The sequence below is a fragment of the Canis aureus genome, chromosome 16, assembly GCF_053574225.1.
Source record: "Canis aureus isolate CA01 chromosome 16, VMU_Caureus_v.1.0, whole genome shotgun sequence".
In the NCBI taxonomy this organism is placed as follows: domain Eukaryota; kingdom Metazoa; phylum Chordata; class Mammalia; order Carnivora; family Canidae; genus Canis; species Canis aureus.
In genome coordinates this window covers 24,068,570-24,085,536 of record NC_135626.1, presented here as the reverse complement: position 1 = coordinate 24,085,536, position 16,967 = coordinate 24,068,570, and the positions used below count along the sequence as shown (strand labels likewise).

The 16,967-nt window shown below is 37.7% G+C and overlaps 1 protein-coding gene across 16 annotated transcripts in view; it reads right to left on the bottom strand.

The window, feature by feature from the left end:
* The window catches only part of ACACA (acetyl-CoA carboxylase alpha), a 283,732-nt gene that overhangs the window by 162,412 nt on the left and 104,353 nt on the right, over positions 1–16,967 (bottom strand). For all 16 annotated transcript variants that reach the window (XM_077852292.1, XM_077852296.1, XM_077852303.1 and 13 more), the window contains 5 exons: positions 14,293–14,403; positions 8,194–8,403; positions 4,065–4,235; positions 2,791–2,952; positions 2,236–2,399 (listed from right to left, as the gene is read on the bottom strand). In XM_077852292.1, the coding sequence (XP_077708418.1) occupies positions 2,236–2,399; positions 2,791–2,952; positions 4,065–4,235; positions 8,194–8,403; positions 14,293–14,403 (818 nt within the window). The remainder of the gene's footprint in view (positions 1–2,235; positions 2,400–2,790; positions 2,953–4,064; positions 4,236–8,193; positions 8,404–14,292; positions 14,404–16,967) is intronic.

The following is a 16,967-nucleotide window of genomic DNA, read 5'->3' as shown; positions in this document are numbered from 1 at the left end:
TGAGAGAGAGAATGCACACTCACCTGTGTGCAAGCATGAGGGGCAGGGAAGATCAGAGGGAGAGAGAGAGTGAAGGGGAAAGAATCTTAAGCAGACTCCCCACTGAGTGCAGTGCCTGATATGGGACTCGATTTCACTACCCTGAGATCATGACCTGAGCAGAAACCAAGTCGGACATTCAACCAACTAAGCCACCCAGGAGCCCGAGACCATATTTTTAATATCCTAAAAGTTAGCCTAGTTAGCTTTACACTATAGAGGAACGTACAGATCAGGTAAGGACGTAAGGAACAAGGCTTCTGAACCAGATTATAGGACATGGCCTATAGAAAATACTCAGTGGTCTCCCTAGTCAGGACTGGACACCTAAATACCAACAGAGGCCCCTCTGGGAATGTAAATGAGTGAGGCGGAATGAGTGGGGACTGGATGAATGAGAGAGTTCATGTTTCCTCTAAAAGCAGCAGCCACACAAAGCTTCAGTTAACTTTTGCCAAGTAGAATACAAAACCAGTATATTGTCATTATCATTCCACTTTTAAGGAAAGCAGAAATCCATGTATCTATTTCAGTCTCCCAATTTTTAAAAAATTAACACTCTGCAAGACAATCAAAACACATCTTGGCTGTGACTAGCTGGAAAGCCACAGATTTGCATGCTCTAATGTAAACTTTCTCTTCCTTTGCTTTGGCAAAGCAGGATATGGCTGCAAAAGGAAAGGGCAACTTTATAGCAGATAGTTTTTCTGGTAGCATTGCTTTAATTCTGAAAAACTTTACTTATAGTTTTGAATAAATGGGAAGAATAGTAGAGGACAAAATAGAGAAAAATTAGGAGTTCCATACTACTAAATACATTATTAAAAAACCAACATTATAAATAAATAGCTGTTGAAAACACAGGCTCTGTGTACAGTTCAAAGGTCAAAGAAATGGTTATAAATGCCTGATAAGAGAAAATAAACAATTAAAAAGTAGGAAGTACTAGTTCAATTTTTTTTTTTTACTAATTCAATTTTTGATAAATATTCTAAAATATCTTTAGTGTAAAATTACCGGGATCCCTGGGTGGCGCAGCGGTTTGGCGCCTGCCTTTGGCCCAGGGCGCGATCCTGGAGACCCGGGATCGAATCCCATATCAGGCTCCCGGTGCATGGAGCCTGCTTCTCCCTCTGCCTGTGTCTCTGCCTCTCTCTCTCTCTGTGACTATCATAAGTAAATAAATAAAAAATTAAAAAAATAAAAAAAAATAAAAAATAAATAAATAAAATTACCTCCTAGAGCCTTACTTTTCGGGCAAACGAAACTGCTTTTAATATTTTATATTTAATTAATAAGATAAATAATAAAATAAAAATTAATGATCAATGCTTATGTTTAATAGAATATTAAGACATGATACAGCAGTTATATGTGTACAAGCTGTGTGTATATTTCATAGCACATTGAAGACTCTTATGTAAACAATGTGGACAGTTCTTATGTAAACAATGTGGACAGTTCCCTTATGTCATGTTTTTTCATGTAACAATCAGTTTAACTTTATTATTTTAAATGGCTGTAGGACATTTACAGCCAAACCTTTATTCTGATGACAAATAGCAGATCTTATGTATGATTTTATATGGTGCCCAGCTCTTCATCAAGAATCTATCTCCTCGATGGGAACTCAAGTGCACATTGACAGTAGGCTCAACAAAGCTGATTGGCCCAAAGGAATAAGGAATGTTCCATACCATATCTGTGTGTGGTTGTCCAAAAGACATTGGATGAAGATTCACCAAATGAGCTCCATATATTTTAACCTATGTATTTGTCACAACTTTCAAAAATCTACAATTAATGTGGATAAGAACTAGCCACTGATTGTCAAATAAAGGATATAAAACTGCAAAAAAAAAAAAAAAAAAAAAAAAGAATCTATCTCCTCCCCAAAACAGTACTGTTTCTATGGAAAAATGTGATTTCTTTAAAGCAATCCATTTTATACATTTATCAAAAATACTTGGAAGTAAAAATACTTGAAAAGATTCAGAACAAACAAAAAATCATCTGCCAAACACTGCATAATTTAACACAACATGAATGCAAGTACAATTGAAGATATATTTCTTCCAAAACATTGTCCCTATCAGTACTTTTGTAGCAGAGAAATGATTCCCATTCTCAAGCTCATGCTTTCACTGAAGATTAACACAAAATTTTTTTAATGCAATCAAATGTTATTATACTCACGAAATTGCTTCCTCTCTGTTTTCTCCCCAGGAGAAGCAATGACCAAACTGAGAATCAGCAAATTCATGAAGGCCCCCTGCAGCAGCAACACTGAAATAACCCCAAACATTCTTATTGCTACGGAAATTCAGTTCCTGAACTGTTCCTGAGCTGGGCTTAAAACCCTGTTGGGAAAGAAAAAAAAAAGAAAAAAACCTGTTAGAGAATAAAGAATATGAGAAACCATAATTATATTTCCTAGGAAGAGAACATTTATATATTGATTGTTTAGGCTGTGTATTTATCACATATGAAAGCAGAAATGATGCACAAAAATCAGAAAGGCTCAAGAGCCAACATTCAGTGCTACAGATTCAATGAGGACTCTATAATGACTAAAGTTGAATTAAATGGCCAACAGAGCAATGATCACTTTTTGTCTGCTCTGAGGAGACTTCTATAAATTTCCCTCTCCAGAAGAAGTCCCAAGATATTTCAGAAGTAGGCCTTCAGATACCATGTTAATATTAAAGTTCACAAGAAAAAAAAAAGTGTAAACCTTTTGTGATGGGTTACCTCATCTGGATTTTCACTAGTGATCCGAGCGGCAATAACATGGCCCCTTGGGCAAGGAACGTGAGCAGAATTTTCAAAATCAATGGGAGCATCACCCCAGGGAGATACCCCATACATCATACGAATATCCTTGATTCTGTACAGAGGGATCCCCATGGCAATCTAAAAGGAAAAACATCACTTATTTTTCATGGGTACCTTCCTTAAAATGTGGAGGCTATCAAATTACCTACAAGACTTTTCATTTTAGTAGCACCACCTAAAACATTCTATTTCTACTATAGCCTATATTCTACAATAATTGAGTAAGTAACCCTAAGTTATAGTTCTATTGACATTTCTCCATTAAGGGAGCAGAATTAAAATATATAAGGGAGGAGTCAGTGTAAATGGCTATTCAAGAAGAAGTCCAGACAGCTAAAAAGTCCTATGACTTAATTAGAGAGAGGAACCTCTATTATTTCATAATTATTCCCACAAACCATGAAGAAAGTAAATAAATTTTTTGTATTCAATGGAACCCAGAAAGAGTTCCCAATGTGGGCAAAGAACATGTTAGATACAAATAATATCAAACCTCATTATTAGCCATCACTGCCTCCCATAACATTTGTTTCCTGGGTGAAATGGAGAAAATAAGATTGATAACTAGCACTTTAAACATTACAACAATAAACATGTGCTGCCACAGTCTTGCCAGGAAAAACTTTGACCACCATTCTGATGTGGAATTGCTTCAATTCAGGACACAAGTAAAAAGGAGTAGACGACAGTTACAAAGTTGTGAGGTATTTTACAAATGAATTATTGTTTTTTTAAAGATTTATTCATGAAAGACACAGAGAGAAAGGCAGAGACATAGACAGAGGAAGAAGCAGGCTCCTCGCAGGGAGCTTAATGTGGGCCTTGATCCCTGGACCTGGGATCATGCCTGGAGCCAAAGGCAGATGCTCAACCACTGAGCTACCCAGGCGTCCCTACAATTGAATTAGTTGAATAACGTATATTATTTTAAAATTTTCTTTCTAAGATATGATAGTTGCTATCATACGTGTCTGGTTAAAAAAATATGATAGTATTACTAGATTTGTACCACATCAGGAAAAGCAACCTACACATCATGACCCATACAGCACGAGATGAACATTAGATGAGACTCAGATAGGAGGAGGAGTTTTCTCTTATCAGATACTGGTTAAACCCGTTTCTCAGGCATCTCAGGACATTTGGAACTTCTGCAGGCAACTCTCTTAGCCAAGATCAGGGTAACTCACCTGGAGTTGTGCTGCAGGGAGGTTGACATCAGCCACCATCTCTGTACAAGGGTGTTCCACCTGTAGCCGAGGGTTCAGTTCCAGAAAGTAGAAGCTTCCATCCTGGCTGTAGAGGTATTCCACAGTCCCAGCACTCACATAACCAACCATTTTGGCAAGTTTCACAGCACACTCGAAGAAAGATAAATCAACATAAGTATCCCACCCTGACCAGCTGATGGACCACTATAGTTTCTCCCTCTCTCCCAACACAAGTATCCACCATTTATAAGAGCCACTGAAGGCTTTTAGACACCTAAGAGTAAATTTCACCTTCCCTGATTATTACACAAGGCCCCTAAGACATGGACAGCCAACTCAATCCAGATCTAGGGGAAAACTGTTTCTCACTTGGGATCACAAGCAACCTTACCCTCTCAGGTATAAGTGTATGCAGGCAAAAAAACACGCTGTGGCAGACTACTCAGCATGCCCCAGTTTTAGTATTCCTAGTAATCTTCATAGAAACATGGCTATCCAACTATAGACTAGATTTTCTAACCTCTCATATAGCTAGTGACTCAGTTTTGACATATGTAATGTCAGCATTACTGAATAATATGCATAAGCCCTGAATCAGGTTTTGGAAAGGAAACTACTTATCCTCTATTCGTAGATTTTCCCCTTCTGTGCCCTGCAACACAGTCACAATAGTTCAAACCAGTTTCTACCATGCAGATGAGAACATACTAGAATGGTAGAACAAAACAGAAAGAACCTGAATTGCCAGATGGCCTCAAAAAAGCAGAACTGTCCTATCAACCCTGGAGAGCTAACCTCAGATTATCATGGGGAAGGAAAGATAAACTTCTATCTCATCTGAGGTCATTTTATTTTTTGGATCGCTTTATTAAACCGCTTACCCTGAATATTCATTAATACAGAAATTATAAAATTCAAGTAGGATGCTATTATTTTAAAAACTTAAAAATGGGATGCTAGCTTAGCAACAGTGTAGTGAGTAGCAAGGAAACAAATACTTCAAACTGAAAAGGTTGTAACCTCATTGTTTGGCATAACAAATCATTTAGGGGCACCTGGGTGGCTTAGTTGGTTAAGTGTCTGCCTTTGGCTCATGTCATGATCCCAGAGTCCTGAGATCAAGCCCCTCATCGGGCTTCCTACTCAGTGGGGAGTTTGCTTCTCCTTCTCCCTCTGCCCCTCCCCCTGCTCATGCTCTCTCTCTCTCTCTCTCTCCCTCACTCATCTTCTCTCTCTCTCAAATAAATAAATAAAATCGTTAAAACACACACACACACACACACACACACACACACACACACACACACACATATTTGGTAAACTGTCTTCCACAATAACTTGGAAGGCAGATGATACACCAAGTAAGCCCTAAGAAAAAGTTAGAAAAAGTAAGAACGTGAAAAAAAAACTGCTTTTATACCCCAAAACCAGATTAGATTCTTACTCTGAAGCAACTCAGTATCAAAGATCCACGAATAGAAGAAAGCCTATTGTATCTAGAAATCTTGGAGTATGATTACTCCTACCTGAAGCAGACTAGAAGCAAACAGTCTAGAAGCTTAATTAAGTTTTGAAGGAATTGTATTTCTAAATATACCACAAACCTGGCCTTTGAAAAGCCTGTGATTGATAACTAGAGTAATATTTGTGGTCCCATTCTTGCACCAGCTCTGCCAAAGAAGACATAGTCTCCAAGGCCCAATCACAAAGAAAATTCAATGAGGAAGAACTTCACAGGGAACAAAGCCAGGTACTTCAGGGATGGTGGGCAAGGGATTAAGGGATTACTGCCAGAGAGCAGAATCAGAGGCAGTCAGAGGGCAAACTGAAATGATCACACTTCCTGCCTAGAAGGATCTGGTAACTGCTACAGACCAATTATTATCACTTATTTTTTCATTCTTCTTTTTTTCCAAATGGGAGTTATCGTGTTCGTATTCCACCACTGTATATTGGGTATATGATGGAGGGAGGATTGACCAGGGGTAGATATCTTGTATTTTAGGCCACTGGCTCATGGAAAGCCACATGAACATTTAATGCAAAGAACTGTATGTTATCTAAAGATCCTGGAGTCTGAGCTGACTGTAGTAATTGGATGGGACTTTGGGCTGTCTCCTTTGGGGAAAGACTAAGTATATTAGTGAAAAAGTAAGAGTAAGAAAAAGGGTATGAAAGGATTATGGGTAGCTAGAGAAGCAGATTGAGGCAGATTATTAAATGCCCTCCAATGATTTTTCTGTGTGTCATTCATCTAGTAATAGCATTTCCTGAATTTCAGCTGAGTATATGGCCACCCAGTTAGTGACTATAATTCCTAACATCTTATAACTAGGTGTGATTGTGTAACTAAATTCTGCCCAACAGAACATGAACAGAAGTAATGTGGGTAACTTCTGGATCACATTTTTATATGCTTGCCCTCCTAGTCCTTTCTCTCCCCCTCCCACAGGCTACAATATGAACCTAATCTTATGAGAAAGCTTTAATCATGAGATAATAACACCCTAGGGCAAGGGTTGGAAAACATTTTCATTAAAGGACCAGATAGTAATTATTTTCAGCTCTGTGGCCTATATAGTTTTGCCACAACATGCAACAACATTATTGCAGTGATTAAGCAGCCAAATCAAACATAAATAAATTAGCATGGCTGTGACCCAATAACTTTTTATTTACAAAGAAAGTTAATAGGTTGGATTTGGCTAACAAGCTGTAGTTGGCTGACTTCTTTCCTAGTGAATGGCACAGCAATAAGCCTGGGTCTCTGGTACCAGTTCATCTCTCAATGACTGTGAGAATGAGAAAGAGAACTTATACCTTATTTAAGCCACTGTATTTTGGAGGCCTCTTTATTATAAAAGTTAAAGAATGATTCTTAATAAATTCACGCAATGTAGGAATTAAACTTCCAACACAGATGATCATGTATTTAGCTTGTTTGAAATTCAGAAGAGATGGGAAATAGATTTCCATTAAGATGAAGACTCAGTCACTATTCCAGAAAAGACCATGTTGAGACCCCTAAACTACAACTGTTTCCACAGGACCCTGCATGACTGTTAAAGATCCATTTCTACACAAAAATATAGAACATATAAACTTGAAAGATGCTTAGTGGACCTTTTAAGAGAATGGATTTGAATAAATACATTTGAAGACTCAAAGATAATCAACTAGAAAATGGAACTACCTGCTTATTATGAGCTTGTTTCAAAAAAAAAAAAAAAAAAAAAAATCAGGGGCACCTGGATGGCTCAGTTGGTTAAGCATACAACTCCTGGGCAGCCCTGGTGGCTCAGCGGTTTAGCGCCACCTTCAGCCCAGGGCATGATCCTGGAGACCTAGGATCGAGTCCCACGTGGGGCTCCCTGCATGGAGCCTGCTTCTCCCTCTGCCTGTGTCTCTGCCTCTCTCTCTTTCTGTCTCTCATGAATAAATAAATAAAATCTTTAAAAAAAAAAAAAAAGCATACAATCCTGGTTTCAGCTCAGGTCATGATCTCACGGTCATGGGATAAAGCCCCATATTGGGATCTGTGCTCTGCGCTAAGTCTGCTTAAGATTCTCTCCCTCTGCCTGTCCCCACACTTGTGCATGTGCACACTCTAATAAATGAAATCTAAAAAAAATTAAACAGTAAGATTAAAAATCCCCAAACATTTCTTTTCTTTAGCCCTAGTCAAAATAGTACACTAATTTTTTTCAAAAGTGTTAACTAGGGGCGCCTGGGTGGCTCAGTTGGTTAAGCATCTGCCTTCCACTCAGGTCATGATCCTGGGGTCCTGGGAACAAGACCCACATTGGACTCCCTGCTCCTGCTGGGAGGCTACTTCTCCTACTGTCTGCTGCTCCCTCTGCTTTTGTGTTCTCACTCACTCACTGTCAAATAAATAAAATATTTTTTAAAAAAAAGCATTAACTAATTGAGAGCCTGAAATGCGTAGAGGGAGAACAGTAGAATTATTTTTCCTTTAGGAAAGGGATATAATCTTATCAATTATCTAGAACCACTGCCTGAAATTCTGCTATTCTCAAACTGGCAGATGAATTGAATGAGTAGTAGTCCTGTGTAAGAAAACAAATATTATAGCTTTTCATATACACACCTGTTCCATATGTTCAAATACTGCTGGAGTAGCAATAGCAGCAGGTGCTTCCTCAATAATCTTCTGATGCCTGCGCTGTACAGAGCAGTCACGACCAAAGAGAGAGATAGCATTGCCATATTGATCTGCTAAGATCTGTACCTCCAGATGACGAGATTGTTTGGCTAGTCTCATCACAAATATAGGAGATCCAGGGACTTCAGCTTGAACCTATATTAAAAGGAAATAAAACAAATTCTTAAGTGGTAAGCATTTTTTCTAACCTGTTAAGTTGCTTCGATTTCAACAGGCAGATGCCTAGAAGTGTCAGGGACCATGTGAATTAGTAGCAATACAGAAATGAATAAAAGATAGCTCATGCCCTCATCTATTTTTAAGATACTACATTCTTAGTTATATAACCAATATTACTTAGTGACTTCCAGTATTACAAAAGTGAAAAACAAAATAGTTTGAAAAGACACACACAAACAAATCCCACAAAAGGGTAAAATACTGCCATCAACTGCAGATAGCCAAATGTACAACTTGCTCCAGACTAGCTGCTTTCCTGGTTCACACTGCATCATGGATGGTGTTGTAGTCAAAGGATGTGGATCTTCAGTTTTGAGGCACACTACCACTGGAGATAGAGTTTTACACTGGCAGTTATTTTCTTACAGCACTTTTAAAAGTAATCCAATGTTTTCTGGCTTCCACTGCTTCTACTGAGATGTCAGCTATCATATTGTTACTCCTTTGAAAGTAGTCTTTTTACAGCCACTTTGAGATTTTCTTTCTTTTTTTAGGGGGGTGAGGTAGCAGTTATTCTGATAATCTTAGATGTAGTTTTCTCTGTATTTGTCCTATGGGGCTCATAGTATTTTTTTAAATCTGTGTTTCTATCTTTTGTAAGTTCAGGATAATTCTTAACCATTATCTCTTCAAATACTGTTTATGCTCCATGATTTCTTCAAATATTGCTTCTGTTCCATTCTCTCTCTCCTCTGAGATTCAAAAGTGCATGATGTTAGATAATTTCACTGTATCCCATAGGTCTTTTCTGCTGGTAGGTAGCAATCTCCCCAAGACTCGGTGGGTTGCTCAGGACATCTACCATCTTAATTCCTCATGAACTATCCTCATTTGGGCAGTTCTTCCTCTGGTCTTGCCTGGGGTCACTTGTGTGCATATCATCATCTGGTAGTTCAACTGGGGCTAAATGGTCTCATCAAATGTCTGGTGATTTGTGTTGACTTTTGGCTTGTAGGTCCAGGGAGCCCTGACTCAAACAGTTCATCTCTATAGCTTGTGGACTCTCATCCTCCAATGGGCTAGATCAGGTTTCTTCAATGCAGTGCTCCAAGAGGGTGAAGGCAGAAGCTGCAAGACTTCACAAGCTCTAGAATTTACACGACACCACTTTTGCCACATTCTAATGGTTTAAGCAATCCACAGGGCCAGCTAAGACTCAGGGGTTGGGAAAAGAGATGCCACCTCTTGATCAGAGGAAAGGCAATCACACTACAAAAGGATATACATACAAGGATGGGAGGAGTTATTGCGGCCATCTCTGCAAACAATTTACTATGGTCCACCCTCTGGCCACAATAATTCATATACCTCCCACATGCAAAATAGACTCACCCCCTCCCAAGACCCCCAAAGTCATCCAGTCAAGGCATCAGGCTTGACGTCCATTTTCTCATGAATCGTGTCCAGATGCAAATGAGACACCTTGGGTGCAGCTCCTCAGGTGCAGTTTTTCTTGATCCAACAATCTGGGAACTAAAAAGACATGTTATGTGCCCCAACACCCCCAACATTTAATGATGAAAAGGGGAAAGGATGACTGTAAAAGATATTCCTGTTCAAAGAAGAGAGGATGGGAAGTACACAGCAGTCACTGCTCCATAGCAATTCTGAAATCCAGATGGGTGAATCTCAGATACCATGACTCTAGCGGCAGGGAAATTTTTTTAGGGTCTTGTTCAGCTCCTGGGGAGTGATTTTCCTAATCCATGACTCTCCTCTGCATTAAGCTCTGCGATCTGGGCTCTTGGCTCTGTTCTTTCTATTAGAAATGACTGATGTTTATAGCTGAATAGCTTTCTCAGTCTGCTTCCTGTTTATAGAAAGTTGAAGACGCAGGAGCCTCTTTGAAGTTTGAACTACCTCTGTTCCTTCTGGACCCTTTGGTGTAGTCCTAAGTATAAGTTTCTTGAAAATGTTGTAGGTTTCCTATGAATCACACTGGGGGATTTAATCCTTGTCCCAAAAGAAACATCTGTAACTTTTCTGCACAGATGTATCTATACTTTGGGTACATCAGGCTGCTGGTGGGACAACACCTTTAAGTGTTCTCTGAAGCTCTTTCCTATTAACCAAGAGGGTAATCTACCAGGTATAGTGTCTTAAATATTTCTGAGACCTTAAAGGCTCTCATAGGTATTCTTGACTTAGCTGTTACCCTGAGGTCAATTTTTACTTTGAGGATCTTTCTGCTAGGTAGAGACTGGGAATGAGAAAAAGTTATATTTTCAAACTTAACAAGTTTGAGACACCTTGATTAGCTCACCTCTCTCTTACAGTTCCCTAGCATAAGTAACCAGAAGGATTTAACAGATGCTTTCAATACTTTGTCTAGACATTTCCTTAACTAGGCCCATGACTTCTTTAAATACATTCTCTATCTTCAAAGTTAACTCAGGCAATTGTTCCATCATTACAGAACACATATTGATCTTTTATTCAGACTACTAACAATTCCCTCATTGCCTATCCAGCCTCCACTAACAATTTATTCAACATTCCTCCAGCCTTCATTAACAATCTCATCATTTTTTTTCAGCCTCCACCTATAAGCTAGTCTTAAAGCCATGTCACATATTTTACTTTTTTGTTATAACAGCATCATACCTTTGGGTATCAATTTCTGTGGCAGTTACCCATTGATGCCTAACAATCCACCAAAAATTTATTTACTTAGGACACCGACTATTTTATTTTATTCGCTTACAGCAATTTGAGCAGGGCACAGTTGGGTAGTTCTTCTGATCTTGCCCAGGAGCTACTCATGCAGTTGTAGTCATCTGCCAGTTTGACTGGGGTTGGATGGTCTAGTAGGGTCTCATTTGCACATCTCAAATGTGGTGCTGTCAACATGTAGGTCTAGGAAGTCTCAGCTAGGACAACTCATCTCTACTTCATGTGGCCTCTCTTTCTCCAAAAGGCTAGACTGGTTTCTTTACTTGTCAGTCGGGCAAGGGCAGAAATTACAAGACCACTTGGGGTTTAGACTTGAACTTACACACCATTTCTGCTACATTCTCTTGTTTAAAACAAAGTCACAAGGCTAGCCAAAATTCAAAGAATGGGAAAAAAAGACAGTCTTTCTTGATGAGAAGAGAGGCAAAAATCATAGGGGTCTGTATAGAAAGATGGGAGAAGTTATCATGGTCATCTTTGCAAATAACCTCTTACATGCTCTTTTCTGTATTTTTCATCCTTTTGTCTCTTCACGCTTCAGTCTGAATTTTCTTCTGAGCTATGTTCCAGTCACTAATTCTCTCTTCAACTGTATCTAATATGCTATTAAACTCCATTGACTTCTTAGTTTTATTTGTATTTTCAGTTCTAGAATTTGTTTCTTCTTCACAGGTTCCAGTTTCCTGACAAAATTCTCAATTTTGTCTTTAATTTCCTTGAATACATTAAGTAGTTACTTTAAAATCCTTGTCTGATAGATCCATTATCTAAACTCTGCAGATCTGTTTAAAACTGACTTCTATTTTTCTTGATTTTCAGTCACGTAATTTGGTATACCCGTTTACTTTGAAATCGCTATTTGATACTGCATTTGAAAAATAAATAGAAGTAATTTGAGGTTCTAGATATTATTATATTTGCATTTCTTTCTAGTGGCTAGCAACACCAGCAATACTTGAGCCCTTTCCCTGAATCAAAGGTTGATTATTTTGAAGCTGAGATTTAGTCCCTGTGAGAGTTGGTCTGTTTCTAGTTTTTTACTCTTAGGTGTAGTTCCTTCAAGATCCCAATCTAAAATGTGGGAAGTTTTAGGAACTTCCCTCCTTACCAAATCTTAAAGGTTAAGTTTAGCCTTTTAGTCTTATAAGACTGTTGAAAACTAATCAGCTTTTCAACTGCTCCTTTTCTTTCTTTTTTTTTTTTTTTTTTTAAGATTTTATTTATTTATTAGAGGCACAGAGAGAGAGAGAGGCAGAGACACAGGCAGAGGGAGAATCAGGCTCCACACAGGAAGCCTGACGTGGGACTCGATCCCGGGTCTCCAGGATCATGCCCTGGGCCGAAGGTGGTGCTAAACTGCTACGCCACGGGGGCTGCCCAACTGCTCCTTTTCAAATCAGAAGATATCTCTATGGAAAAAGTGGCCTCAAATGCCACTTCGTTGGGTTTCCTTCTTCTCCTATACCTTAGCGCCATTATAATTCTTTACTGTCTTGAAAGGTCTCTAATGCCTTAAAATAGTTTAAAAATTAAAAAAAAAAAAAAAAAAAAAACTTTCCCAGATTTTCTAGCTTGTTCTCAAAGGGAGGATTGGTTTGTTATTTAGTTAATCATTATTGGAACTTGAGGACTTTCACAGAAAACTTCCTAATCTTAGTGATCTAGATTCTTCAACTATTTGAGTCACAGTATAAGTAGTCTTGAAATATCTAAAGGAATTACATTTTTAAAAATTTAACAAGCTTTTTCTTTTGCTTCTAAAAGCAAAGGAGCTTTTCTTTGACCCCCATGAGGCATTGATTTACCTATGAAATTAGGTAAACTACAAAAGGAATGCAAAGAAAAAGAAGGTTAATATTTGAATTCTAACATTCAAAATAGGATAATGCAGCAAAACAATACCTTTATCACCTTTTTCAGTTTGCCGTTAATGGTTAAAAAAAGAGGGTAGGAATGCCTGGATGGCTCAGTGGTTTGAGCATCTGCCTTTGGCCCAGGGCGTGATCCTGGAGTCCCAGGATCGAGTCCCACATTGGGCTCCGCGCATAGAGCCTGCTTCTCCCTCTGCCTCTGTCTCTGCCTCTCTCTCTGTGTCTCTCATGAATAAATGAATAAAATCTTTAAAAAAAAAAAAAAAGAGGGTAAACAGAAGTTGGCTAGAGATACCAGTAAAAGACAGTACAAAGTAAAAAATGCTGGAAAAAATTAAAACAGTGGAAAACTAGGAAAGTGAAAGGCCAGAATATGTCCCAATTTTCCTTTTTTCTGATTCCTCTTTTTCTCGTAGGAGAAAAAAAGTGAGTCAAGTCTGTGAGGGTAGCTCTAGGGCAGGGAAGAAGAACCTTTTGTCTCTCAAAGACAGTATTTTTTTTGGCCTCCACAACTAACTTGCAATATGGCCATACCACTCAGCTTTAAATCAGAGGCTTAGAGAGGGATTTGAGTTTTAGCTTTCCAAGCCACCCTCAGTTATAGAATGTAGATCTGCCATAGGGTTCCGATGCCAGGCAGGGTGTGGTGGCCATGCAGCACAGACCAGGGTATAAACTGCTGAGTTGACCAAGTAGATGGTACACATAGCAGAAACTCAGGAGCCCGCAGCCAATAAGAACTTAAAGTGAGGTAAAGTCAATCAAAGAGCCCAAGTCTGGCCAAGCCAAGACCATCCAAATCAGGAGGTAACCACATCCTTTATTACAGTGCCAGCAGAAGAAGAACACAAAAATTAGAAGGGCATTTTGACTCTTCCCTATCACTATAAAGTCCTATGAACCACATGTACCATATAGGGAAGAGCTCTCTGAGAAAATGAGCACTTTTATATACAAGAGAATATTGTTTGAGTTACCTTATCAAATAAAACCTTAAACTGAACTAGACATTTCTAATAAGCAGATAGGAAGTAGAGAGAAACACCAGAGTGCTTACAGACAAAATTAAAAATTAAATATTTTCTGAGCATCCAAATTATAATTCATTATTATTATCTTTTATTCTACCAAGGTATAATTGACATACAACATCATATTAGTTTTTGGTACAACATAATAGTTTGTATATATAGTGTGAGTTAAATCATGTATCTCTGATATACATGTAAATTCAAACAAACAAAAACAAGTTGTATTCTACCTGTCTGAAGAGGTTAGGGAAATCATCTGCATTGTTGACTTTTCTGATTCCTTTCCCTCCTCCTCCTTCTGAGGCCTTGATCATTACTGGATATCCAACTTCCTCCGCTGCCTTCAATAACAAAGAGAAAAATGGAAATAAGAGTAGTATTTACAGGGAAGGAGAAAACTGGCATCTTCTTCAAGAATGCTGTCATTGAGGGCACCTGGGTGGCTCAGTCAGTTAAGTGACATACTCTTGATTTCAGCTCAGGTCATGATCTGGAGCTCTGTGTTGGGCTCCGTGCTTAGCACAGAGTCTGCCTGGGATTCTCTCTCTTCCTCTTCTTCCGTCCCTCCTCCTGCTTGCATTCTCAATATCTCTCTCCAAATACTGTCATTGGTAGGTCCAAAAGTAGTAAAATAGAAAGGTCTTAAAGACATACTATTAGGTGGGGAAAAAAAAAGTAGTAACTATCTGTAGCATTAGGTTGAACCAAAAGAAAGTGCCTTTTTTTGTAGGTTTAAAAAAAAAATTGTTGAATATTGGCATTTTCATATGGTTCAATATAAGACAATCCTATATAGGTCAAAAACAAAATAAAACTATATGTTTATGGGGCACCTGGGTGGCTCAGTCAGTTAAGCATCCGACTCTCAATTTCAGCTCAGGTCATGATCTTAGGGTCATGGGATCTAGCCCCCATGTCAGGCTCTGAGCTGAGTGTGGGATCTGCTTGTCCCTCTCCCTCTACTCCTCCCCTCACTTGTATTCACTGTCTGTCTCTCAAATAAATAAAATACTTTAAAAAATCCTTTATATATGATTATGTATGCATTCATAACCCACATATGAGGGTGTAAAAAAATGTCTAGAATATATACCAGTGGTGATTTATAAAAGGAAGATAGGTAGAATAATTTCCATTTATTCCTGTATAATTAAAATTTCTTATAGCATATAGGTATTCATGTATTATCTCTAATTTTTATTTTTAAAAAAGGTATAAGTAGTTCACTTAATAAAACGTTGATGGTCCCAGTACAGCTTCTGACAATATATATAAGTTTCAACAAATCAGAACTCTAATGTATCCAGAAATTATTTTCTCACTCAAAGCTTTGTAAAAGATAAAAATAACAAGATATCAAAATATTAATAAAATACTCAGGAAACTAATGTTCTAATGTTCAGCACATACGTGGTTTTTCTATTTATGGTATTTGATAATAATCAAGTAACAATCCTAAAATTTTCTGAAAATTAATTATATATTTGTTAAGTAGGGAGCTAGTTAAATCAGGATATGTCCCTCTATTAAAATATTATGCAATTATTAAAAGGAATGAGGTGGCTTTTACATGTAATGATACAGAAGATGTCCAGATTGTATTGTTCTGGCAAAAAATAAAGTGGGGAAAAGTTAACCAAAATTTAGAACTAAGTCATTCCTTTGTCAAAACATTCCAGTGACTTATGGTTTCCCTTATAACAATATCTAAAAATGTACCAACAGAAAGAAGAGCATTTCAAATATTGAATTAGTCGATTCAGCACAGTTCCATCTCTACTCATATCTATGCCTGTACACAGAGTTAGCTTGATGAAATAGTGTTATCAAAGAAAGTGTTATCACTGCATGATAAGTATCAAAGAATCAGCCACAATGTGAAAAAGACTAAAATATATATATATATATGGTAGCCTACATGATGTCAGTAAGAAGGTAGCACTTTTAAAAAGATATGAAGGCTGTAGGCATAGGTCATCCATTTAGAATATTTTAGAAGAATTTTAATGTCATGAGAAAAATGCTTATACATAATACTAGGAAAAGAAATGGGGATTACTAAACTATATATATCATAAAAACCTAATTTTATACTTATAATATAAATAATTAAAAATTATAAGAATAATAACTATAAATATGGGAATCTATTAATAAAGATGATCACTACTATAATAATATGTCCTATGAATCAAAAGAAGCTAAAAGAAGATGTACAAATTTGTTATGAGTATGTATCTATCTCTGGATGGTGGGTTTATGGGTGGATTTATTATCATCTCTTTTCTGGCCTCCAAATTTTTTACCAGAAACTTTTATGTTTAAAATTATGACCAGGGGGCAGCCCGGGTAGCTCAGCAGTTTAGCGCCACCTTCAGCCCAGAACCTGATCCTGGAGACCTGGGATTGAGTTCCACGTCAGGCTCCCTGCATGGAGCCTGCTTCTCCCTCTGCCTGTGTCTCTGCCTCTCTTTGTGTGTGTGTCTTTCATGAATAAATAAATAAAATATTTAAAAAAATAATAAAAAAATAAAATAAAATTACGACCAGGAAAAAAAGGAATTTCAGTTGATAAGCAAAATAGCTAGTTCCTTACACAAAGGACTTCTCTTTTGCAAATTACAGCGAGTATAGCATACACAGTTCCATTAGAAATATTAATAATTCTTATTAAGGAGATTAGGAGAGTTTAACTTGAAACGCAAACAAAAGAGCAAAATTAGTTGAGCTTTCACTGTTCCTCTTGAATTTATAACATATAAAGTCAAACATGAGTAGTGTGTTTTCCTAAAATAGTCTCTTTCACCATCTACTTGGAAGTATAATTGATACTTCTAACTATTTAAAAAGTGAAAGAGAACAAACTGGAGAGAACTATAAGAAAGAAGAGGCAATGTTGGAGAAA